At 31.4% G+C, this 27880-nt stretch overlaps 2 protein-coding genes and 2 pseudogenes across 2 annotated transcripts; all 4 read left to right on the plus strand.

Moving 5' to 3' along the window:
* The first annotated feature begins 511 nt into the window (after window positions 1-511).
* LOC122722243 lies at window positions 512-9049 on the plus strand (annotated as a pseudogene).
* A 7863-nt stretch (window positions 9050-16912) lies between these two features.
* On the plus strand, window positions 16913-17658 carry LOC110604676 (MLP-like protein 43). The gene is made up of 2 exons (XM_021742944.2): window positions 16913-17156; window positions 17244-17658. Exons 1-2 carry the CDS (start codon window positions 16970-16972, stop codon window positions 17519-17521), a joined length of 465 nt encoding a protein of 154 aa, XP_021598636.1. The 5' UTR covers window positions 16913-16969; the 3' UTR covers window positions 17522-17658.
* A 2761-nt stretch (window positions 17659-20419) lies between these two features.
* Window positions 20420-21133, plus strand: LOC122722176 (MLP-like protein 43). Its single transcript, XM_043952234.1, has 2 exons — window positions 20420-20618; window positions 20699-21133. Exons 1-2 carry the CDS (start codon window positions 20432-20434, stop codon window positions 20974-20976), a joined length of 465 nt encoding a protein of 154 aa, XP_043808169.1. The 5' UTR covers window positions 20420-20431; the 3' UTR covers window positions 20977-21133.
* Window positions 21134-21867: 734 nt separating this feature from the next.
* LOC110604918 lies at window positions 21868-26845 on the plus strand (annotated as a pseudogene).
* Window positions 26846-27880: the final 1035 nt, after the last annotated feature.

Here is a 27880-nt window from a genome sequence, read left to right on the forward strand (position 1 = left end):
GGGCACCAGCATTGTGATCCAATTAGCTGACCGATCCATTGTCTATCCCAAGGGAGTGCTAGAAGATGTGTTAGTGCAAGTGGACCAATTAGTCTTTCCAGCAGATTTTTATGTTATTGACATGGAGGAAGACAAGAGCAACACTACCTCTGATATCCTACTCGGGAGACCATTCTTAAGCACAGCAAGAACAAAAATTGATGTGCATGATGGCACATTGACTATGGAGTTTGAAGGGGAAGTTATCAAATTTAATGTTTATGATGCCATGAAATTCCCCAATGATGTTTCTCATGTTTATGGCCTTGATGTTATTGATGATTTAAGTCAAGAAATTTTTGATTTTGATCAGGAAAACTTACTTTATGAAGGTCTTTGCAGGAAAGGAAAAGTGGACAGCAACATCTCTGAAGAAGACAAAACAGCAGACTGTTGTAACTTGCTGGATGTGGGTGATTTGCCCAGTGATTTGCCCAAAAATCTGCTCAAATCACAGCTCAAATCAGACAGCATGCAGACTGAAAACCAGCAGACAGAAAATGCACCAGATCTGAAACCCCTGCCTAACCACCTCAAATATGCCTACTTAGGAGCTGGAAATACACTTCCAGTAATCATCTCCAACCAGCTCAACCAAGAAGAAGAGGAAAAGCTCCTGGATGTATTGAGGAAGCACAAGAAGGCAATTGGGTGGACATTGGAGGACATAAAGGGTATCTCACCAGCAACATGCATGCATAGAATTCTCATGGAGGATGAATGCAAACCTATTCGTGAGGCGCAAAGAAGGCTGAATCCACCTATGATGGAGGTTGTTAAGAAGGAGATTGTGAAGCTCCTAGACATTGGGGTAATCTACCCCATTTCTGACAGTAAGTGGGTAAGTCCCATCCATGTGGTACCGAAGAAGACTGGGATTACCATTGTCCCTAATTCTGAAGGAGAGCTAGTACCCACTCGTGTACAAAATGGGTGGAGAGTTTGCATGGACTACAGGAAGCTCAACACAGCCACAAGGAAGGATCACTTTCCCTTGCCCTTCATGGACCAAATGCTTGAGAGACTTGCTGGAAAAAGCCATTACTGCCTCCTTGATGGATATTCTGGATTTTATCAAATCCCCGTTGCACCAGAAGACCAAGAGAAGACCACTTTCACATGCCCATTTGGCACATTCGCATTTAGGAGGATGCCCTTCGGTCTTTGCAATGCACCAGCCACTTTCCAAAGGTGCATGATGAGTATTTTTTCTGATTATGTGGAGAAGATCATTGAAGTCTTCATGGATGACTTTACTGTGTATGGCAACTCATTTCATGAATGCCTAGCCAACTTGGAAAAGATACTTCAAAGGTGTTTGGAGACAAACTTGGTTCTCAACTATGAGAAGTGCCACTTTATGGTCAGCCATGGCTTAATCTTAGGCCATATTGTCTCAGCAAAAGGAATTGAGGTGGACAAAGCTAAAATTGACACCATCAAAAATCTGCCCTACCCAACCAGCATTAGGGAGATTCGATCATTCCTTGGACATGCTGGTTTTTACAGGAGGTTTATCAAGGATTTTTCTAAAATAACTCAGCCTCTTTGCAGATTGTTACAGCAGGATGTACCATTCAACTTTGATGACAGCTGCAAATCAGCCTTTGATTTGATCAAATCACTCCTCATTTCTGCCCCAGTCATCCAGCCACCTGATTGGACCCTTCCATTTGAGATCATGTGTGATGCCAGCAACTTTGCTATAGGTGCAGTATTGGGACAGCGCATAGGTAACTCTCCTCATGTCATTCATTATGCCTCACGCACCCTAGATACTGCACAATGCAATTATTCCACCACGGAAAAAGAGTTGCTGGCTGTTGTGTTTGCATTAGAGAAGTTTAGACCCTACCTACTTGGTACAAAGGTGATTATATACTCAGATCATGCTGCACTAAGGTATTTAATCAAGAAAAAGGAGTCCAAACCTAGGCTGGTGAGATGGATATTGCTGTTACAAGAGTTTGACTTGGAGATCCGAGACAAGAAAGGCAAGGAGAACCTTGTGGCTGACCACCTCAGCAGAATTCTTTCAAAAGAGGAACCATGCCCCATCAATGAAACCTTCCCCGATGAGCACCTCTTTGCTGTCCAAGAAGAAGAACCATGGTATGCTGATATTGCTAATTTCCTTGCCACAGGTGTTTTACCTACTGGTTTGCCCAAACACATGAGAGACAAGATCAAGAAAGATGCAAGGTATTTTGTGTGGGATGAGCCTTACCTATGGAAGCATTGTGCAGACCAAGTCATAAGGAGATGCATCCCAAACCATGAGATTACATCTGTCCTAACTTTCTGCCACTCTTACAGCTGTGGAGGACACTTTGGGCCACGCAAGACAGCCTTGAAAGTCCTTGAAAGTGGATTATTTTGGCCTAACATATTTAGAGATGCTTATTTATTTTGTAGGTCATGTGCCAGATGCCAACACACAGGAAACATTGGCAAAAGAAGTGAAATGCCTCAAGCACCCATCATGGTGTGTGAAATCTTTGACATATGGGGCATTGACTTCATAGGACCATTCCCACCTTCCTTTGGCAACACCTACATACTACTTGCTGTGGATTATGTGTCCAAGTGGATTGAGGCCAAAGCAACAAGAGCTGATGATGCAAAAACAGTGTGCGATTTTGTAAAATCCCACATTTTCTCAAGATTTGGACTGCCCAAAGCCATAATCAGTGACCGAGGCACCCATTTTTGCAACAAGGTAGTAGAATCTCTCCTCAAGAAGCACCATGTCATCCATAGAACATCTACTGCCTATCATCCTCAAACAAATGGGCTGGCTGAAGTATCAAACAGGGAGATAAAGTCCATCTTGGAGAAAACGGTCTGCCCAAATCGAAAGGACTGGAGTACACGCCTCAATGATGCATTATGGGCATATAGAACAGCATATAAGACTCCAATTGGGATGTCCCCATATAGGCTGATTTATGGGAAAGCATGCCACCTACCTGTGGAACTTGAACACAAAGCCTATTGGGCTGTGAAGAGCTGCAATCTTGATGAAAAAGAGGCTGGAGTTCACAGAAAATTACAGATTCAAGAGCTTGAGGAGATTAGGCGTGATGCATATGAAGCTTCATGGGATTATAAAGCAAGGACCAAAGCTTTCCATGACAAGAACATCTCCAGAAAACACTTCCAGGTTGGTGATAAGGTTTTGCTCTTTGATTCCAGGTTCAAATTATTCCCTGGAAAGCTTCGGTCTAGGTGGATTGGGCCATTTTTGGTTGAGCATGTTTATCCACATGGAGCTGTTGACATTAGAAGCCCACAAACAAGCAAAGTTTTCAAAGTTAATGGGCATCGTTTGAAGAGATTCTATGAAAGTTTTACTGTCCATGTTGTGGAGGAGGTTCCCTTGGATCCCCCTTCCCAAGACTGCTGAGCAAGACACTGAAGTCCAGCCCAAGACAGAAAACAGGGCGCTACTGGGAGGCAGCCCAGATGCAGTGATTTGCCCAATACTTGCTCAAATCGCCGGGCAAATCGACTGAATGTACCATAGTCACAAGTGATCGGGGCAGTGATTTGCCCAATTGCCCAGATAATTTGACCAAGATCACCGGTCCAATCGCAAAATCAAGCACATCATCAGAAAAGGGCGTGAACAGTACCAACCCAGCAACTGCAAAGGAGAAGCGGTCTGGCCAAGTGATTTGCCCACTGCTTACCCAAATCACTGGGCAAATCACCCTGTCATAAATCCAGAGGGCCAGCATTTAATGATCAGGGCATATCACATTCCCTAATCACTTTAAGTAGTCTTTTCTTTTATTTTTACTCTTTAAGCTAAACTACTGTTTTATCTCTTCTTCTTCTTCAAGATTTCTCCTTTCCTCTCCGACCACCACTCACCCACCGGCACCATGGTAAGGATCAAGATGAAGGCCACCGGCGGACCGTTCATGTGGAAGAAATTAGGGCTTCCGAGACCCGTCCCTTCCGACAGCGATGACGAGGCGCAAGATGCCCCTCCACCAGCCACCGCCAGCGCCGAAACACCACCGGCCACAAGCACAGGAACAGGACGCACCGATTCACCGGCCGTCCAGATATATCGCCGGCAAAAGAAACGGCCAAGAACGCCGCCATCCACATTAGCCCCGACGGCAGGCCCTGAGGGCAAAAAGTTCCCCGAAACCACCACTCCCACCGGCCACAGCCAGAAACGGCCAAGAACTCAATCGCCACCGAGGTTCGAGCCAGAACCGGAACCTACCATCGCCAAAGACACTGATGCGCCAACTGATTCCACCAGCGATGTGCCCAACGCTGTGCCCAGCCATATGCCAAGCAATGTGCCTAGCGATGCGCCTACTGACTTCACCAGCGCTATGCTCAGCGATGCGCCCAGGGACTTACCAAGTGATGTGCCTAGCGATGTGCCCACAGACACACTCAGTGATATGCCCAGCAATTTGCCCAGCGATTTGCCCAGGCCAACACACCCAGATCACATCGTCAAAGCACTGACATTCAACAAAATTTCTGAACGCACCAGGCTGCTTAAAATTTCATCCTTACCATATCATCCAGGTAAGTATATCCATCATGCCACCCTTGGAGCACTGAAACTACATTCCCAGGTACGTTCTCTAATTTCTGCTATTGGCTGGGACACTTTCTTCCTCCTGCGCATGCCATCCTTCCTGGAACTCACACAGGAGTTTTTCACCACATTTTATTTTGATAAACCTGCCATGCACAACATACACACACCTGGCACCATTAGATTTAGATTGTTGGGGAAGCGATTTCGCTTATCCCTGCAGGAGTTCGCCATAGCCATGGGCTGTGAATGCCCACAGTCAACCTGGGACTTCCCTGCTGAGTTTGATCAAAACTCTGCGTACTTGGAACTCAGTGATAATCCACCTGACTCATACTCACCCACTAGGTCCAAGGACCTATACCTCAGCAACCCCAGTCTGAAATACCTTCACAGATACCTGGCCTACACATTCTCTGGGAGGAAGGATGCCTCCAACATCCTGACCAGAACTGAGTTGTATTTCCTTTGGTGCATGCACAGGGGCAGGAAAATACATCTTGGATATTGGGTTGCCACCCAACTATCCAGCATTATACAATATAATAGGCCCTTGATTTTTGGTCCTTTGATCACTGCCATTGCAGTGAATCTCAAGCTATTGCACCCCGCATATACTGACCTCTCCCCCACCCCCAAAACAACCCCCTTGGACTTACGCACATTGGATGATATGGGGTTGCTTTGTAAGGTGGGGGATGTTTTTTCTATTGCACCTGCAGGTCCAGTAACGCCACGCCATGAGCGTGTTTTCAGAAGGAAGAAAGTCACCATAAGCACCAGCACACAGCAGCCAGCCTCCACCGCAGAACCAGTAAATGAGGCAACCCAGGCAATAGGCCAAGGACCAGCAAATGAGCCACCACCAGCAGCCCCTCAGCAGGATGCTCCTCAGCCACACGAAGACGAAGCCCCCAACCAGACAGTCGAGGCTCATCTCAGTAGGATTGAGGACCAAATGCAGAGGATGGAGCACTTGTTGAACCTGCTGGTGGACCACTTTCTGCCCCAGCACCGTCACTGATAGCGATCTGCCCAGTCATTTGCCCAGTACTTGCTCAAGTCACTGGTCAAATCACCCTCAGGCCAGGAAATATCTTTCCCTTTCCTTTTTCATTCTTTTATATATATACTTACACATTGAGGACAATATGTGGGATAGGTGTGGGGGTACTGGAGAGTCTTTATTCCATTCTTTTGATCTGTCAATCCTTTTGATTTCTTTTTGTTTCTTTTTGTTTTTTTTTACCCCTTTTTGCACACACCAGAATTTTTTTTCACACTCCTATCACACACACACAGAATTTTGTAGCTAGTTGCTTTACTCAACATAAATAACAAGGTTGAAAGAGTGCCCTTATCTCATGACCCCATTGATTGGCCACCCCTCTAAGCCTTAGTTGAATTACTCACAGTATGCTACCTTCACTTAGGAAGTTCTTTACTTGAATTGAACCCTTAAACTTGTTGTGGTCAAGGGAAATTAAAATACAAATACATGCAAACACAAAGTGAGTGTAACTCCCTATGAGCTGATTTGCCCAAATTATCATGAAAAACCAGCACAAAGCACAAATCACAAACTTGTTCCAATGGTCTAAGACTATGAACTGAGCCTAATAGCCACTTGGAGAAGTAACTGACTGAGTAACCGGGGGTGTATCACCCATGTACACAATCGCGTAAAAAGGTCAGTAATTTTTTCAAGCAAATAAGTTTCGATGGTCTAGACTATGAACAGAGCTAGTAGCCACTTGAACAAGTGACTAACTGAGTAACCGGGGGTGTATCACCCATGTACACAATCGCGTAAAAAGGTTAGTGACTTTTTCAGGCAAGAATAAGAATAAGTGCTGCTGAAAATAAAAATATAAATAAAAAGGAGAAAGAGAGAAGGTGGCAGGTCACTCCTAGGGGTTGCATTAAAACTAACATAAAGGAATAAGCATGATTGATTCAAAAACCTTTCTCTTGACCATGGTAGGTGAAAGGAAACAAGGAAAGGAGAGGATGACCTTAGTGCATGTACTCTATACTGTGATAATTCAGATTAGGAGTCTAGGGGGAGCTGATTAAGTGGTACTTAGGCTCTAAGGAAAAGGGGCTTGATTGGCTAAGTTATTTGTTGCTTGAGGACAAGCAAAAAGCTAGGTGTGGGGGTATTTGATCAAGCACAATTTAGCCACATTTTTATTATCTCTTTTATTGCTTATTTACACATTTTCTAGCTTAATTTATGGTTTTTATCTTGTTTTTACAGAAAAGGAAGAATCTAGAAAATGGGAGAAAAAGTGCAGAAAATTTGCAAAAGGATGATTTGCCCAGTGATTTGCCCAAAAATCTGCTCCAGTCACTGCCCAGATCAAGCTAAAACAGATACCCAGAGGCAACAGACAGCAGTGACATGGGCAAGCGATTTGACCAAGACAATCGAGAATCACTGGCCAAATCACTCGCAGAGGCATAGAGGACTGACTCACAGAGAAGCGATTTGCCCAGTGATTTGCCCAAGAAACTGGTCAAATCGCCGGGCAAATCACTTTGATAGCAGAAAATTACAGCAGAGCGGGAAAATGGACAGCAAACAGAAATCCGAATTTTCAGAAGTCCAAATCCAATCCAATCACTACCAACACTTATCCAAGAGCCACGAAAGAACTTCTCATCCAAGGAAATCCAATTGCAATCAAATTCAACATCAAAAGAGTAGTCCAACATCAAATCAAAAAGGGATTTCAAAACCCTAGACAATTCTTCAGCTATAAAAGGGTAGTCTCAAAACCAGCAAAGGCATGATCGAGATAGCAATTCAGCATACTCTCCCCTTCGCCAGAAGCTCTGCAACTTTTCCCTTTTCTCTTCTTTTAATCTTTTTGTGTATTTTAGTCACCATGAGTGGCTAAATTCATTATTTTCTAGCTGAAGTTGAGAATATTCAGATTTGTGATGAATTGGGAGGTTTAATACTCCATTGTTGAACTCTTGTTTGTTTCAATATTTATGCAAACTGATCTTTTCCATAATTATTACTTTGCTTTTAGAATCAATAAGGGCCCATTGCTTTTAAATTGCTTAAGTAATATTGTTTGAATGATTTAGGTCCGTAATTGCTTAGGTTGTTCAAATACACATTTAATCAAGTTGCATAATCTAAACTTGACCACGCGGTTGGCAAGGATAGAATTGGGTTTTTCTAAGTCTTAATGCAATCAACAGTTGTTCGATGCTACAATGCCCCAAGGACATTCCTTGGCAACTTGTTGATTAGTGTTTGATTAGCGAACGTTTCCTAATCAAACTAGAACTAAGGAAGAATTTGGATTGTGAGAAGCGTCTTCCACAACCAAAACTGATTTATTGAAATCAAATAGGAGTCTTTAATAATCAATGATCAATTCTGAACAAACTGAATTAGACTCACACTTCAGCTAGAATCTCTTTCTCATTGAAATTCTCATCTATTTAAATTATTGCTTTCTTTTGCTATTTAATTTTAATCATCAAATCAAACCCCCATCTTTTAATTATTTGTTATTTACTCATCTTGGTTATTATTAGGAAGATCTTTAGTGTCAATTCCCTGTGGTTCGACCCTATTGCCACTATCTACAAGTTTATTGTTGATTGTTTAATAGGTTTATTTTTGACGGCTTCGACAACCGCCTATCAGCGGCCGAACCTGGACTTTCCTCACTTATGCTTTCGGAGGCCTAAAGCACACCCGCAACGCATGCATGTTCGGCGGCCGAACTTGAGTTTCGGCGGCCGAACCTGAGTTTCCTCCTAGGGTGTTTTTATTCTAAAAACTCATTTCCTCTTTACTTAAAATGATCAAAAACATTAAAACATTTCATGAAAACATAGTTTTACCCTTCTAGAGGTCTCCAACATCCGAAATTCCACCGGACGGTAGGAATTCCGATACCGGAGTCTAGCCGGGTATTACAAACTACTCGGAGATCCACCACCGGCTATTGTACTTTTCTAGGTTCACATATAATTTCATGGTGTGCCAAGAAACAGAATACAGTGGCTCGTTCCAGCACCGAGGCGGAGTATCGAGCTATGGCTCATGCTGCCGCCGAGCTCACATGGTTGGGCTATTTATTGGCTGATTTACGAGTTTCCATCCATCATCCTCCGGTTCTTCATGGTGACAACTTAAGTGCCTTGTATCTTTTTGTTAATCCTGTACTACATGCTTGTAGCAAACACATTGCTCTAGACTATCATTATGTAAGAGAACGCGTTGCTCAAGGGGTTTTAACTACTAAGCATATTCCGTCGTCATTACAACTGGCTGACATTTTTATAAAGCCCATGACAAAGGCTCGCCTGGCTCAATTTTGTCACAAACTTTGTCTGCAGCCCCGACAAAGTTTGAGGGGGGATAATGACTTAAGGGGTTATAAGGATGCAAATATCCCTCTGGAGTTATAAGGCTGGATGCCATGTGCTAGAGCTGTGGAGAGATAAGGTGTATTATTGTAAATATGTTTAGTTTGAATAAGTCTTAGTGGTTAGGATCCCACGGGTAATGGGTTTGATTACCTGAAATAGCTTAGTCATTTTCTCCACTTTCTTCGCTTTCTCTTATTTAGTTGCTACAGCAGTTGTTATTATTATTTTATTTAAAGCAGTGTATTATAGCTCATTGTAGGATTGGAGCTACATTTAATATTATATTATTCACTTCTTCATAATTTCTTGCTGAAACTCCTGACGGAGTCTAAATAGTCCTTTATCAGATTGGTATCAGAGCAAAGTTCGACCATGGTAGATAACCAAGAGGTGCGGCTTGTTGCGATTGAGGCATCTTTGGCAGAATTAAGGGAGATGATCAGACAATTGACCCTACAGCAGGGAATCCACCAACCCGCCGCCGCCGCACACCCTCAGCCAGTCGCCAATCCTGTGGCCTCCAATCCTGAGGTCACCTATGTGGTGAAGAAAATCTTATGTTCAAAAAAACAGGAGGATGAGACGCAAAGGAGGAAGATTTTCCAGGCAAAGTGTCGAGTAGGAGAGGCAATTTGCAGGCTAATCATAGATAGCTGCAGTTGTGTGAATCTGATAGCTAAGCAATTGGTGGAGAAATTGCAGTTGCCTACACAGCCGCACCCTTCGCCATACAAAGTCGGATAATTAAGGAAGGTCCGATAATTGAGATCAATAAAATCTGCAGCGTGCCTATCTCGATCGGTAAATCTTATGCTGAACTTGTTAATTGTGATGTTGTGGATATGGATTGCTGTGGAATTTTGCTAGGTTGCCCTTAGCAGTTCGATGTTGATGCATTGCACAAAGGAAAAAAGAATTCATACATGTTCACGTGGAATCAAAAGAAGATTACTATCTTGCCTTCCGGTTCTGTTAAACATTCTAAAATGGAAGGCAAGAATATTGTTGCTGTTTCCACGGGAGTACAGAGGCTATCAGGCATAGTTGAGAAATCTGAAGGCACACTGGCCTTATTGGTGAGAGCAAAAGGTACAATGGAGGATGCACCATCTTTAACACCACCCGTCAAAGAGCTATTGAAGGAGTTTTCTAAGATAGTGGAGGAATCATCCAAGCTTCCACCTCTGCGGGATATTCAATATCAAATTGATCTCATTCCTAGATCAAAACTATTGAATCTGCCTCATTACAAGATGAGTCCAAAGGAGAGTGAAATCCTCCAAGACCTGGTGGAATTTGCTAACAACAGTGTTGTCCATAGCTCCGCAAAGATGTCACCATTTGCTGTTGCGTACAGGAAAGTCCCAGCGCATACAGTTGATCTTGTTGCCCTTCCCACAGGTTCTCACAACAGTATTGTAGCAAGCAACTTGGCAAAGCAGCATGTGAATGTTTCAAACAGGTGCAACAATGTCTTACAGAAGCCAATGACAAATATAAAGCTACAGCTGATAAACATAAGCGTTTCAAGTCCTTCAATGTCGGTGACCAAATTATGGTGTATTTACGCAAGGAGCGTGGTGGAGGACAGAAAAAATTTGACACCAAGAAGATTGGTCTATTCCGGATCATTCATAAGATCAATGACAATGCCTATGTTCTTGACCTCCCACATGAGATGAAAATTTTCAAGACGTTTAATATGACAGATCTAGGAATTTAGGCCTTTATGCGAACATATTAATTTTTTTTTTTTACATCGCAGAGAAAAAAATTACAATTAAGCAATTAGGCCTTTATGAGAATTAAATATAAATTAATTATGTTATATTGATGATTTTTAATAATAAAATAAAAAATTGTCTTATTTATTGTTAACTGTAACATAAATTTTGCTAATTAAATTTTCTTTGTCTAAGTTTTTCAATTTACAAAATTTAGAATGCAATTGTTGATAGTATGATTAATTATATTTGAAGAGATATAATTAATTTTTTTTTTTACAACAAAGAGATATAACTAATTAATTAATTAATTAATAAGAAACATGAAATTAAAAAAATAAGAGAAATAGAAAAAAAAAACAAAAAATATATAATTTACTGAGGAAATTTTAATGTTTACCAATAAAATTTAATTAATAATAATTTTAAAAAAGAATACTTTTTGATAGAAAGAAAGTAGAAAAGGGATATAATAATATCATTCTATCATCAAATTATGAAGTATCAACATTACTAAAAATAGAAATTTATTAATTAATTTTAATTCAATAATATTAAAATAATAATAAAATGTGAAATAAATTTAAAATATAAAAATTCAGATAAAAAACTTTAGATACATGAAAATTGATCAATTGAAATTGAAAAAACAGATTGAATTGTTATAATTTAGAAATTTAATTTGATTTTAAAATAAAAATAGTTCGGTTTATTGATTTAATTCATCAGTTTGATAATTTTGATCTTATTAGTTTGATTATTGGCTAAAAATATTTCGTACAAATTAAACTGAACAGAGAGCTCCTACATTAGATTTAAATTATTGGTTTTTAAATTTAAATTATAGTAAAATTTATGAAATAAAGAAAAATTAAGATGTAATTAAATAAAGTATAAGAAATCAGCTCAACCAATTTTAAATTAAATTGAACAAAATCAAATTGATTTGATTTTCTCAGCATGCACTTTCTATAATTAAACAATTCAATTATGTTCCTTTAATTAGTTAGATTCAACAGTAATCTGAACCAACAATCTATTTTTAGACGTTAAAAAAATTATAATTTGTAAAAATTTTTATAATTTGTAAAAAATAAAATCTATTTGTAAGTATCTATTTGTATTATAATCAAATTCTTAAACGGGTTATTTGTTTGTATTGCAAATAGAATTTATATTTATAAAATATTTACAATATATTTATATTACAAACATATTTTTTATTTGTAAAATATTTATAATATGTTTGTATAATAGATTGACAAATTCGGTTTAAGATTATTTACCTTATAAATAAATTTTTTTCTAAAATCTATTTTTAATTTCTCTATTTCCATATATTAAATTATCAATCAATTCATAATCATTAAAACACCTATTAAATACATAATTAAATAGATGATTTAACAATAAAAATACACATTTAAAATTATACTTATAATAAATTTAACATAATACTATCAACAAATACTTTATTATAATAATAAAATAAGTCATTTAGTCAACAAATACTTCATTATAATAACTCATGTGCAATTATGCTGAACCTTCTAAAAACACAAATATCCCAAAATGTATTTAATATGTTAAATATAAAAAAAAATCAAATAAGAGATTCAAGATAATCATGTGAACCATTATTATCAGCTCTAGGATGCGAAGTACCTGTGGAGGATATGATGGTCCTTTTGAAGTTGAGAAGAACATGGTGGAGGAGTTTATGCACGCTGGACTACGAGCTGACTCATAATATGCAATAAGTTTTTAATAACATACATCATAACCAAAAATGGGCCAAAATGTTTTCTTCTTTTTGTGAGTGACTTCAAATAGCTTGTGCGAATGTGGCTCTTTTCTAAGCATCTTCGGCTTACCACAACGTTTACTATTATTATTAAATAATATAATTACAAAAATCATTAAATTAATCAAATTCATTATTATAATAACTAATTACCATCCTTTACCTGTGTATAAACTGTGTGAAATAAATCTATAACTATGTTTAGATATTCTGGTGCCAGATTCACCAATCTCATTCATCCAGTTTGAGGCAAATTTTGAATACTTTACTTTGTATTTATTTGTGGTCCATGCCTCTTGCCATTTCTTCCGTACATGGTTGACGTACTGCTATATTGTTTGTTTTCCTCTTCCTTGTTTTACATATTAGCCACTTACACCGATCAGAAGCCTTCTTCTTTTTCCATGGCTTCTTCTTATAAAAAATGTTTTTACAAAACTTTAGAGTTAAAATAGATTTCATCAAATATCTTTATATTATCACTTTATATCCAAATATGTTATACTTGACTTTTACATATAATTTTTTTATCTCCTTCAACATTATTTTCTAACAACAGCGCTCTCTACAATTAGATGCTCCTTAAATGTCAATGTTATTCGTCGTGAACAAATCTCTGAAGGGTATCTTGAATGATTTTTTTTAGAAAAAGAAAAAGCCTAAGCCATTTTTACAGTATTTTGAGGACATTTACATTCATTAAAGGCATTTGCAACATTTTTCCTCCCATATTCACTCCATAATGGAGTAGGGAAAAATTTATACAATATTAAAAATAAATAAATTATATATATATATTAAATGACAACTAAGCCCATATCACTTCTTTATAAGGAAAGCGATGCCAACAGCCTTTCTGCACCAATAGTTTATCAGTGATCATAACATCTCCAAAAACCTTTTCTCTCTCTTTCTTTTTGTTGAAAAACAAAAATGTCATTATCAGGCAAATTGGAGGCAAATTTAAAGGCATTTACTTTAATTTTAAAAAATGTTTCTACCCTTTTGGAAAATTATTAAAATCTGAAACAATTTATTAAAAATGACAATATATATTATAATTAAATTCTAAAAATATATTTATAACGAAATTACAAAGTCTTCCTCATTTTGTGTGAATCTATAATCATTAAATATAAATTAACTATATCAGATTGATGATTTAAAAAAAAATAAAAATTTATTTCATTTGTTATTAATTATACTTTAAATTTTAATAAAAATAATAAAATTTCCTTCATCTAACTTTTTCAAATTTAGAATCTATTTTATAAAATTTAAATTTAGAAGGTGATTAAGTTGTATTTAATTATTATGATGTTTGTAAATTTAAAATTTTAAGAAATTATGAATTGAGTCTAAATATTTAATAATATTTATTAACAAATTTCTTTTCAACCACACAACCAATCCTCTTTTTACCATTTGATCATATGCATGTAAATTACACGTGTCCCGCTTCCGATAATACTAGTCTCTCTCTATCCGTAATGCAAGAAAGGGACGAAGCGTCAATCCACAAATTACTCAGATATTGGAGTGTTCCTGGTATCATGAATAAGTCTAGCAAATTCAAATCTTCTGACAGACCATGTCTTGGAGAATCATCGCCAAAAAGATTCAGCTTCCCAGTTGGAAAGGAAATTCTCAAGAAAGCTATGCCTCGCCATAATTTGTTTCTTTGTTGGTTTTTATTTCCTAGGGCTGCTTTGCATGGCTTTCCGTCAGCTTCTTCTGTTTTCCTGATTCTTTTGTACTTTTTATGTGGTTACTCTATCATCATCATCAATAATTATTATCTTTTCTATAAATAGATATGACGGATTTAGTGTTTCAAAGTTATAATTAAATTATTTATTTAGTGAATATTTGGTTTATTTTTTTTATTTGATAATTATCAGTTTCAAAATAATTAATCTATGTGTCGATAAACTTCTAAAAAATAACTGATAATTAATAGATATTTTGTAAGTGATTTTTTCAATCAACTTTAATTTTAATTTTTTTTAATATTTATTTATTATATTTTTTTATTATTATAAATTTTAATATATATTAATAAATAATATACTTATAAAATACATATAAATATTATATGGTTATTTATTTTTATAGAAATATATATAAATACATTAAAAATAAATTTTATTTTATTAAGGATCATGTTTTAAGTCTTATATCTATTGCATCATAAATTATTATGCGTATTTTAATAATAAATAAATTATTTAATTTATTAATCCATCGAATTCGTATTTACTAATTAAAATTTGATTAATTAATCTATTATAAGAGAACAATTCAAAACTTAATTAATAATAATAAATAAATTATTTAAATTAAATCACTCAAATATATTAATTGTTATTTGTATTAATTTAATTAAATAATTAAATATTTATTTGAGTTAATTAATAATACATTATTTAGTTGAGATATTTAATAAAAAAATAACAATTTGAGGTGATATTTTTTAGAAATAGAAAAATAATAAAAAAATAAAATTAAAAAATATATATAAATTTTAATATAGACTCTATGTTTATAAATTAAAATATATAATATAAAATAAAAACTGATTTTATATATACATAATGACTTCTAAATACCAAAAGTACCCTTATTTATGTAAGAAATTCCTTTACCTTTTAAATCTCTAAATCATTTGATTGAAAGCAATTAAAATAAGTTTAGGGTTGGATTATGTTTAAGTTTTATATATGGAGTAACTATTTACTTGAATTCTTTTATATAAATAATTAAATATTATAAATTTTTTTTAATAATATCTATAATATTTTTTATATATTCTAATTTAAAAAAATAGAATAATACGAATATTAAATTTTAAAATAGAAATTATAAATGAAAAATTGAATTTATATATCTTATTATTTAAAAAATAAAAAATTAAGTTTGTAAATTATTCAAGACGTAGTAACCGGATTTTAAAACAGATTTGATTATTTTAATTCAACACTAAAAATAATAATTCACTTTGAAATTCGAATAAATTTCACAACTTATCCTATTATTTTTAGCCGTGGTAGTTGTTTTGTCCAACTAAGCTCAACCACGTGGAAGATATCGCGTGGAGGAGCTTGCTTGAATGTTGGATTTATTGTTAGTTGAATTTCAATTGAATTTTTTTAATGATTTTATTTAGTTAAATAATTCTGTTTGGTTACCAATAAAATAAATGGAAGGATTTGAATTTTATGTAAAGAAATATTAATAAGGGTTAGTTATTCTACAATTAGATAATGAAAAGTTGATAGAAATTAAATGTTGAATTATAATTCAGGAATTAAAACATTTGATTTTCTTTATTAATTAATTTCAGGACTGGAAGTTTTTAAACTGTACAATAAATATTTGCTCATAACCTTACATCACCTTAACACAAAAAATAAATAAATAAATAAATAAAATTCTATATGGAGATTTCATATTTATTTGCTCCCAATAATTTAGAAACACCTTTTTACAAATATTATATGTGATAAAAAAATCTTATCACTCACTATTATTGTCTTTTTTGTAAAATAAAAAGTATATTATAAAGTTTTTTTTTATAAATAATTATTTTATTAATATATTAAAAAACTTAATGCATCATGTGGATACTAACTTAAGTTAGCATGAAAAAATCTATGCGGAGATTTCGCATTTATTTTCCCCCAATAATTTAAAAACACCTTTTATTACAAGTGATTAAAAGAAATCTTATCACTCAATATTATTGCCCCTTTCCTCAAAATTTTTATTTTATTAATATATACAGAAAAACTTAACATAGTCAATATTTCTCTTCATACATCCAATTTAGAAATTAACATTTTAAGTGGAAAAAAAATATAATTTTTAAAAATAATAAAGAAAGAGCTTGGAGGGTTTAGAAAAGTTAAAATTAAAATTTAATTAAATTATGCAAATGAATAATTTAATTAATAAAATATTTACATGCTTGAAATTAATAAATTTTATTTTGAAGATTTATCAGAATAAAAATAGTTGCATTTAAATGTTCAATTAGAATAAAATACTTAATTCATTTGATAAGTTATATTGAGAATGATATTCCCCCAATTTGATATTAGTTTAATTATCAAGATATCTAATGCATTGAGAAGATATCAAGAATATATATTAATTAAAATATATTTAAAATATCTCAGAATAAGGTATCAAAAATATTTTAATTGCAAAGAAAATTATTTAAGGCATTTGCAATATTTTTCATCCCATAATACACGTTCTAATTGAAATTAATTAGAATAGTCACAGCTTCATAATTGAGTAGGAAAATATCTCAATTAGGCTCATGCCACTTCTATATAAAGAAAGCAATGTCAAAGGATTTTTTGCACCATTAGATTCTTCAGTCACCATAAGCATCACAAGAAACTCTTTCTCTTTATAAAAACAAAAATGACACTGGTGGGCAAATTAGAGGGTGTCGTTGAGATTGATGCTCCAGCAGTTGAGTTTCATGATGTTTTCAGTTGCAGACCACATCATGTACCTAATATGACTCCTGACAGAATTCACGGTTGTGATCTCCATGAAGGTGAATGGGGTAAAGAAGGCACCATCGTCCTTTGGAATTATTCTCATGGTAAACCTTCAATCTTCTTCCATTCACACTTTTTTTTTTCCTTTACTTTTTCTAAAATTTATTAATAAGTATAAAAATAAAAAATAGATGGATCTCGCAAAGTGGCAAAGGAGTTAATTGAAAACATAGATGATGTGAATTTATCAACCACTTACAAAGTGATCGAAGGAGATATATTGAAGGAGTACAAGAGTATCAAGGGTACTGTTCAAGCTACACCCAAAGAAAAAGGCAGTTTAGTGCGTTGGACCTTGGAATATGAGAAGCTGAATGAAAATATACCAGATCCCCATACATTACTCGAATTTCTTATTCATTGCAGTAAGGATATTTCTGCTCATCTCATGGAATGCCAGAAGAAATGACTATGAAATATATTACTTTCTGGTGTGTGGTTTGCCTAATAATTAAATAAGTGCTCTATAATGAAGCACCAATGTGAACGACATTTTTATGTATGAACTTATACTTATAATATATTAAATTATGTTTTCTTTTCTTAGTATTTATTTAAATCTTTGATTTTCTATGTAAATTTTTTTCTTATTTATTACTATAAAAAATTGAGAATTAGAGTACAGTAAAAAAAACAACTCTAGTAGTTTAAAATTTAACATAGAATGAAAAATTAACCTCACATATTCATATCTAAGAATCTCTTTGCTGATTTTTCAGACAATAAATAATTAATTAGTAGTATCTATTTATTGATCTAGTTATTTTTTTTGAATTTTTATCGATAATAAATAATTAATTAGTAGTATCTATTTATCAATTTAGTTAATTTTTCTAAAGTTTATTGATCCATTTTAAATTTATCATGTTGATAATTAATTATAATATATAAAATGAGAGACCATGATCTTATTCACACATATTGTAATAGAGATCATAATTTGGAGGTAGGATTTAGATTCTATTTATTTATAAAAGAACTATATTTATAAAATATTTTTCATAAAAAAATATTTTAAAAAAATAATTAAATTTTTATTTTTATTTACTTTGTTTTTTAAAAAAAGTTATTGTGTTTAAAAATAATTTAATGTTTTTATCAGTAAAATAATTTTTATTAATTATTTCTTTTGAATATTCTAAACATAAAAAATTGAAAGATATTTTCGCAGCATAATTTACTCTCTGAAATTCATTCAAGCTAGAAGTAGCATATCACTTTTAGATTATCATATATATTCACATTTTCATTTATTAATGATATATATATATATATATATATATATATATATATATATATATATATATATATATATATATATATATAAATTAAATGCGAGATTTACTATAATTTAAAATAACATATTATTTATTTATGTATCAAAATTATATATTAAAATTTCTTTGAAATTTTTCATCAAATAATGCTAAACACCTCTATGAGTTATGGCACCCTATTCGAGTAGCTAGAAATACCTAATCTTACATAAAAAATAAATATTTTACTTAAACTTTAATATAAATATTTTATTTAATTATTAAGACTAACTCACTGTTATATATAAATTTGAATAATTTAAATTAAATTTTAACTAAATTTTAAAATAAATTTAACATTAAAAAAATAAATCTAAATTCATAACTTATCTTATTATTTTTATTTGTAGTAATTATTTTATTTCACAAAACTTAATTATAGTGAATGAGAAACATATATTTAGGGATAAGCAGTATTCAGTTTAAACAAAACATATAAATCGAATTGCAGTAATTTGAAAATTTAATTTGATTTTTTATTTATTTTAATTTAATTTTTAATTTTAAAAATTTTAATTATTTTGATTGGATTCGGTTTTGATAAAAAAAAATTAAAAAATTTAACCGAACCAATTAATGATAATATTATATTATTTTTAATAATATAGAGAAATTAAATCACATTAATTTTAAAATATTCTAATTAAACTTTAAAACATTAAAAATAAAACGTAAAAAATAAAAAATTTATTAAAAGTTTAAACCGATCAAATCGAACTGAATTAAATCAAATTAGATCGATTCATTTTAATTCGATTTCTGATCAAAATCAATTCAATTCAATTTTTATAAATACTAAAATTTCAATTTTTAGTTTATTAAATTCGATTTGATTTTAAATCAAACTCACTAAATAATCACTATATAAAAATGTTAGATTCATTATTATTTGAGTTTCAATTGGATTTTTTTAAATTATTTTATTTAGTTAAAGAACTCTATTTAATTACCAATAAAATATATGGAAGGATTTGAGATTTAGGTAAAGAAATATTATAATTCAAGAATTAAACTATTTGATTTATAAATAAAAAAATATTTTTATTAATTAATTTAAGGACTGAAAAGTTACTTTATTTAAACCATACAATAAATATTTGCCCATGACTTTAAATAATCTTATCACAAAAAAAAAAAAAAAATTCAATAATTTTAAAACACTTTTTACAAATATCGTAAGAGATTAAAAGAAATCTTATCACTCATTATTATTGCTCCTTTTCTTTAAATTTTTATTATACTCAAAATATAAAGTATATTTATAAATTTTTTTTATGAATAATTATCATATTATAATATCCAGAAAAAAATATCACAAAAAACATTTCCCCCAAACATTTGAAAATACACTTTCACAAATATTGTCCCCGACAAAGGAATCCCTCTATATATTTAATTATTTTTATGATTTAATTATTCATATATTAAATTTATTTTGAATATATTTTTATTTATATTTTTATTGAAATATTGAAATATTTATAATTTCAAATTAGTTTATAAGTATTTATATTATCATTTTAATTTATTTTCTATTATTTAACTATTTAAATTATTAAACTTACATAAATTATTATCATTCTCTTTTTTAAATAATTTTAAAATTAATTTTTCATTGCAAATGAAATTTAATTTATTATTTAATGAAATGTCAACTATATTACATCTTATTTTTCCTCTATCTTTTTGCCTTTCCCATCTCCTTAACCAATATTTTAGGATACATTACCTTAATAATAATAATAATAATTTTAATGAAAGAAAATTATTTTAGGCATTTGCAATATTTTTCATCCCATAATACACATTCTAATTGAAATCACTCAAAATAGTCACAGCTTAATAATTGAGTAGGAAAATATCTCAAATGACAATTAGGCTCATGCCACTTCTATATATATATAGAAAGCAATGCCAAGGGACTTCATGCATCATTAGATTCATCAGTGATCATAAGCATTACCAGAAACTCACTCTGTATCTTTTTTTTTCAAAAACTAAAAATGACACTATGGGGCAAATTAGAGATACATTTTTGGATCGATGCTCCTGCAGATCAGTTTCATGATGTCTTCAGTTTCCGACCATACCTTATACCCAATATGTCCCCTCACAAAATTCTTGGTGTTGATCTTCTTGAAGGTGAATGGGGTAAGGAAGGCGCTATTATCTGCTGGAAATATTTCTATGGTAAGCGTTTAATCTTTTTCAATTGTAATTTTCTTTGTTTTAAAAAAAAATTATTAATCAAGTATAAAAATGAAAAACAGATGGGTCTGTTACAGTGGCTAAGGATCTAATTGAAACCATAGATAATGTGTATTTGTTAACCGTCTTCAAAGTGATCGAAGGAGATGTGTTGAAGGAATATAAGAGTTTCAAGTTGACAATTCAAGCTACGCCTAAAGGAGAGGGCAGTGTGGCGCGTTGGACCTTAGAATATGAGAAGATCCATGAGAATATACGAGATCCTTACTCCTTGCTAGAGTTTATTGTCCAATTTAGTAAGGATGTTTCTGCTCATCTCGTGAAATATCCGAAGAAATGATCATGAACATGTTATGCTTTAATATGTGATTTGCATAATAATTAAATAAGTGCTCTATAATGAAGCACCAATAGCAAACATATTTGTGTATGAACTTATATCTACAATGTATTACATCTTAAAACTATGTTTGTGTTTTTTTTTTTAATGATTACGCTTCCTTTATTAATATCTATCTAAATTTTTAATGTCCGATTGATGTTGATTCGACTTGATTTAAATCTATTTTTTTAATTTTTTATTATAAAAAATTAAAAATTCAAAGCGAACTCTTACAACTTAAAATTTAACATACAATGAAAAATACTCATGAAAACTTATCGGCATAAATTATGATATTCATATCCAGAAATCTCTTCACCGGCCATTTTCTTTGTTTCAAACAATGATTAGTAGCATCAAATCTAATTTTCCTAGAATTTTCAATCAATTTTAAGTTTATCAAGATATATTGAAAAATAATTAAGTATGATACGTAAAATTAGAAGACTATGATCTTATGAAGGCACACTGATATATATCATAATTTAGAGGATGTAGCCTTTGTTTGTTTATAAAGAATAAAATTTTTAAAAATATTTATTATGAAAAATATTTTTTGAAAATAAAAATAAATTTTAAGAAAATTTTTATTTATTATTTATATTAATATAAAAAAAATAAAAATATGCAGCAATCGCACAGATATATATATATATATATATATTGTTTAAAATAAAAGAAGAAAATATAAATTTATTTTTATTAGAATGAGATATATAATTATATAAGGCATTGTAACATTTTCCATCCCATAACACAAACCCTAATTGAAATCACTCAGAATAGTCAATGCTTAATAATTGAGTAGGAAAGATCTCTACTATATTAAAAATACATATATGACAACTAAGCTCATGCCACTTCTATATAAAGAAAGCAATGCCAAAGCACCATAAGCATTACCAAAAACTCTCTCTCCATATCTCCTTTTTCTTGAAAAGCAAAAATGACGCTATTGGGCAAATTGGAGGCAGATGTTGAGATCGATGCTCCAGCAGACCAATTTCACGATATCTTTAATTGCAGACCACACCATGTATCCAATATGAGTCCCGATAAAATTCATGGTTGTGATCTCCATGAAGGTGAATGGATAAGGAAAACACCGTCGTTTGCTGAAATTATTCTCATTGTAAAACTTTTTTTAGTTTTTATTTTAATTTTTTTAATTTTTAAAAATTATTAATTAAGTATTAAAATGAAAAACAGATGGATCTCGTAAAGTAGCTAAAGAAATAATTGAAGTCATAGATGATGTAACTTGTCAACCACCTTCAAAGTGATTGAAGGAGATCTATTGAAGGAGTACAAAAGTTTCAAGTTGATCATTAAGCTACACCCAAGGGTGAGGGAAGTTTGGATCCATGAGAATATACAAGATCCTAATACATTACTGGAACTATTTATCCACTTAAGTAAAGATGTTTATGCTCATCTCGTGGAATGTCAAAAGAAATTATCATAGATTATGTTAGATCGTAACGTGTGATATTTTGTGTAATAATTATGTGCTCTATAATGAAGCACAAGTGGCTGGGATATTTTGTTGCAGAAAAACTTGCCTAAAATCTATGTCATGTGTTTGTGTTACTCTATTATTATATGTCTTTTAATTTGATAAAATTAAAAAATAGAGATTAAATCATTTACTTTTTTTATAAAAAAAAAATTAACAGCATAAAGTAAGGATTAAACTGTTAATTTTAAAATTTTATGCAGTTATATATTAATTTTGACCTAATTATTTTATAACAATTAATTGCAATGGTCTCATCCGTAGGAAATTCGTAATTAATATATTTTATTTATTTTTATATATTTATTGTGTGTTGAGTATATTATAATAGGTTCCAACATGCAAGTAATAATTCAAAATTTGAAAAATGTGATCTATTATTTTGTCCCAATAAAGGGTTAATAATTGCATGCATAGAAGATTTACTCCAAATGGAAATTAATAAGATTTTTTTCCATGGAATTTTTTTTTTAACATTGCAGGGAATAAAATTACAATTAAGCAATTAGGCCTTTCTGAGAATAGGCCTATTAATCTGAAGGCAATATTTCTCAAAAACACAAATTTGTAATGATATGAATAATAGTGTTTGCGCACGTGGTGATGTTACATAACATTAACTCAAAATAAGTTATAAGTTGTCATCATAAAATAAGGATTATGTGGTAAAATTTAACAAATGGAAAACGTTGTCGCATTACAAGAGGAGACCCGAATACTTTAACACAGATTACCGTCAAGACTCGCCCTCTCCAGATAGGCCGAGTCTTGACACAAGGTTATCGTTATTAGGCACATTTCTATTTTGCCAGAGATCGTGGGATTACTAATCTAATTAGCTGACGATGTCCATTATCGAGTAGTTGATCACATTATTGTCGGATTTTCAGGAAATATTATATTTATCTTCATCCCCTTACATCCCCTTACAGTATAAAAGGAGAATAATTTTAGAGGAAATATATGCTATTTCTAATATTATTCAAATTCTAAGTAATCCTTCACATTCCTTCTGTTCTTCTAAACACTAACTTCAGCATTGGATAGAATGTCCTGGGCACCCACCATCACCTCACATCTCCTCTCTTGTAGGTTCTAGCCAATTACACCCACCACCACCTCACAATTAAATTGTATGGGTAAAAACTTATAAATTAATTACTCTTGTTTTCTAGAACATAAATTATGAAAGGATAATAAATTAAGAATAAATTATTAAGAGTAGCTTTATTAATTATCATTCACCTATAAAGTGTAGAGACTTAGAATTCGAGGCGCTTCACTCTATTTATTTATTTTAAAATTATTAATATTTTATAATAAAAAAATAAAATATCTATTAATATTCACATATTTAATTTGATGGTAAATACATTTGAGTAAATTTGAAAGTCTCGAATTCTACTATTTAAATATTTAATTTTTATTTCAAAAAAAAAATACAAATCTTTTATTGCGTCAATCATCACTTATTACTTTAATAAATTTAAATGATACTTAGAGCTATACTATCATTTAAATTACTTTTTATCTGATATCATTTTTAATATATTAGTTAAAAGAGCATTAAAAAAATTACCTTAAGGGTTTGCAGATTTAATTATAAAAATTCCACCATTTACTAGTATTTGAAAAATTAAAAAAATATTTTTAATAAAAAAAATTTAAGTCAAATTTAAAGGTAATTAAGTACCTTATTTTAAAAAAAAGTTTCTAACCTGTTATAAAATTATTAAAATCTGAAATAATTTATTTAAAAAATGACATTATATATTAATTAATTTCTAAAAATATAGACAGCCCAAAAAAAATACGAGTCCAATAATATAATTTAAAAATAAAAGAAAAGCAGCCCAAGCCCATAATACGAAAGTCCAAAAGAAAAGCCCACTAAATAACTCTACCCGATCACAAGCTAAACGGATCTCACAATCCAAACAACTGAACCTCAAAAGAATCACTAAAATTATAATTTATTAAATATTTAAATTTATAAAAATTATGAGAATTAAATATAAATTAATTATGTTATATTGATGATTTTTAATAATAAAATAAAAAATTGTCTTATTTATTGTTAACTGTAACATAAATTTTGCTAATTAAATTTTCTTTGTCTAAGTTTTTCAATTTACAAAATTTAGAATGCAATTGTTGATAGTATGATTAATTATATTTGAAGAGATATAATTAAATTTTTTGCCTCATCATATTGTCTCCACTCAATAATTGAATCCCTCAATTAGTCTAATCTCTTTGAATTTAATAATTTAATATCTATATTTTAACTCTATTATTATATGTCTTTTAATTTGATAAAATTAAAAAATAGAGATTAAATCATTTACTTTTTAAAAAAAAAAATTTAACAGCATAAAGTAAGGATTAAGCTGTTAATTTTAAAATTTTATGCGGTTATATATTACTTTTGACCAAATTATTTTATAACAATTAATTGCAATGGTCTCATCCATAGGAAATTCGTAATTAATATATTTTATTTATTTTTATATATTTATTGTGTGTTGAGTATATTATAATAGGGTCCAACATGCAAGTAATAATTCAAAATTTGAAAACATGTGATCTATTATTTTGTCCCAATAAAGGGTTAACAATTGCATGCATAGAAGATTTACTCCAAAGGGAAATAAGATTTTTTTCCATGGAATTTTCTTTTTTTTGTTTTTTACATTACAGGGAAAAAAATTACAATTAAGCAATTAGGCCTTTCAGAGAATAGGCCTAATAATCTGAGGGCAATATTTCTCAAAGACACAAATTTGCAACAATATCAGTAAACGGGTTGCGAACATAGTGGTGTTACATAACATTAGCCCAAAAAAAATTATAAGTTGTCACTGTAGAATAGGGATCACGTGGTAAAATTTAACAAGTAAAAAACGTTGTCTTACTATAGGAGAATCCTCAAGACTCGTCCTCCCCGAATAGGCCGAGTCTTGACACAGAGTTACTGTTATTAGGCACATTTCTATTTTGCCAGAGATTGTTGGATTACTAATCTAATTAGTTGACGATGTCCATTATCGAGCAGTCGGCCACATTATTGTCGGATTTTCAAGAAACACTATATTTATCTTCATCCCTTAGAGTATAAAAAGAGAATGATTTCAGAGGAAATGTATGCTATTTTTAATACTATTCAAACTCCAAGTAATCCTTCACATTCTCTCTGTTCTTCTAAACACTGACTTCAACATCGGATAGACTGTCGTGGGCACCTACCACCACCTCACGTTTCCTCTCTTGTAGGTTCTAACCAATTATAGCTCAGCTCCATTTCGGCTACGTCATCAATCCAATCTTAGCAACATCATTTGGTTCCATTGTCGGGAAAAATCCATTAAACTCACTCTTGGATCAGGCCCAGTTTCCTATCGTCTTTCCTCACTCAAAATGGCCGGAAACCTTAAAGTTGCTGACAATACCATTACCAATGAGAGGGTCATCATTTCCTTTATCCCAAATAACCGAGAGAACATGCATCAAGTGATCAATGAAGTAGACCTTAATAATTTGAACAATGAGCATATACTCCAGTATATCCAAAAGTTGTAGGCCACTCTTGGGCAGTATAAGACCCGAGAAGAGGCGTCTACGATGGACTCCGAAAGAAGAGATGAGACTTCCGTAAACACCCCCAAAGCTAAGACGGAAGCACCTAAAATGCGGCATAAAGGTAAGTGTGAATTTGAAGATAAATCAGATGAGATTTCAAAAGAAATGGATTAGAAGCTAGTACGGGCCATACAAAGATATTAAAGAGAACAAGAAGAGGATTTTAGTTTGGATGGGGTCTCGCCTCTTTCGGAAGAAATACTGGCGGAAACTTTTCCCGCTAAGTTCAAGTTGCCCTATTTGGATAAGTATTACGGGACGGCAAACTCTTGAAGCCATCTAGCCATTTTTAAGACGACCATGGAGTTTTAAGATGTAAATGATTATATGTTATGCCGAATATTCCCATCGACACTCACGGATTTCTGAAACTTATTAATAAATATAAAAATAAAAATAGATGGATCTCACAAAGTGGCAAAAGAGATAATTGAAACCATAAATGATGTGAACTTATCAATCACTTACAAAATGATCGACGGAGATCTAATGAAGGAGTACAAGAGTTTCAAAGCTACCGTTCAAGCTACACCTAAAAGAAATGGCAGTTTGGTGCATTGGACCTTGGAATATAAGACGATAATTGAAAATATATCAGATCTTCATACATTAATGGAAATGATATTTCTGCTCATCTCGTGGAATGTCAGAAGAAATGATCATGGAATATGATCATCACATATTCATATCTAAGAATTTCTTTGTTATTTTTTCAGACAATAAATAATCAATTAGTAGCGTCTATCGATCTAGCTAATTTTTTCGAAGTTTTCGATCAATTTTAAGTTTATCAAAGTGTGTTGATAATTAATTATGATACATAAAATCCGAAACTATGATTTTATTCATACATATTATAATAGACATCATAATTTGGAGGCAGGATTTAAATTTTATTTATTTATAAAAAATAAATTATTGTCTTTAAAAATAATTTAATATTTTTATCAGAAAAATAATTTTTATTAATAATTTCTTTTGAATATTCTAAACATAAAAAATTGAAAGATATTTTAGCCGGCCTAATTTCCTCTGTGAAATTCATTCAAGCTAGAAGTAGCATAGCACTTTTAGATTATGGTATATATTCACATTTTCACTTATTAATTATATATCTATATAAATTAAATATGGGATTTACTATCATTTAAAATAATATATTATTTATTTATGTATCAGATTTATATATGAAAATTTCCATGGAATTTTTCATCAAATAATGCTCAACTCCTCTATGAGTTATGGCACCCTCTTCGAGTAGCTAGAAATACCTAATTTTATTTAAAAAGTAAATATTTTACTTAAACTTTAATATGAATATTTTATTTAATTATTAAGATTAACTCGCTTTCATATATAAATTTAAATAATTTAAATTAAATTTTAAAATAAATTTAACATTAAAAATGAAATAAAATTATCTTATTATTTCTATTCGTGATAATTATTTTATTTCACTAAACTTAAATAGAGTGTGAGAGATGTATCATATGAAAAAACTTGCTTAAACGTTAGAGTTTCAATTAGATTTTTTTAAATTATTTTATTTAGTTAAAGAACTCTATTTAATTACCAATAAAATATATGGAAGGATTTGAGATTTAGGTAAAGAAATATTATCAAGCGTTAGTTATTTTACAATTCCATAATGGAAGGTTGATAGGAATTTGAAGGGTTTGAATTGTAATTCAGGAATTAAACTATTTG

The sequence above is a fragment of the Manihot esculenta genome, chromosome 17 (assembly GCF_001659605.2).
Source record: "Manihot esculenta cultivar AM560-2 chromosome 17, M.esculenta_v8, whole genome shotgun sequence".
NCBI classification, from domain to species: Eukaryota; Viridiplantae; Streptophyta; class Magnoliopsida; order Malpighiales; family Euphorbiaceae; genus Manihot; species Manihot esculenta.

Excerpts from the sequence above, each read along its gene's own strand:
- LOC110604676 (XM_021742944.2), top strand. The coding sequence starts at position 16,970 with ATGACACTGGTGGGCAAATTAGAGGGTGTCGTTGAGATTGATGCTCCA. Across the intron at positions 17,157-17,243 it reads CCTTTGGAATTATTCTCATG|ATGGATCTCGCAAAGTGGCA; the intron begins GTAAACCTTCAA and ends AATAAAAAATAG.
- LOC122722176 (XM_043952234.1), top strand. The coding sequence starts at position 20,432 with ATGACACTATGGGGCAAATTAGAGATACATTTTTGGATCGATGCTCCT. Across the intron at positions 20,619-20,698 it reads CTGCTGGAAATATTTCTATG|ATGGGTCTGTTACAGTGGCT; the intron begins GTAAGCGTTTAA and ends AATGAAAAACAG.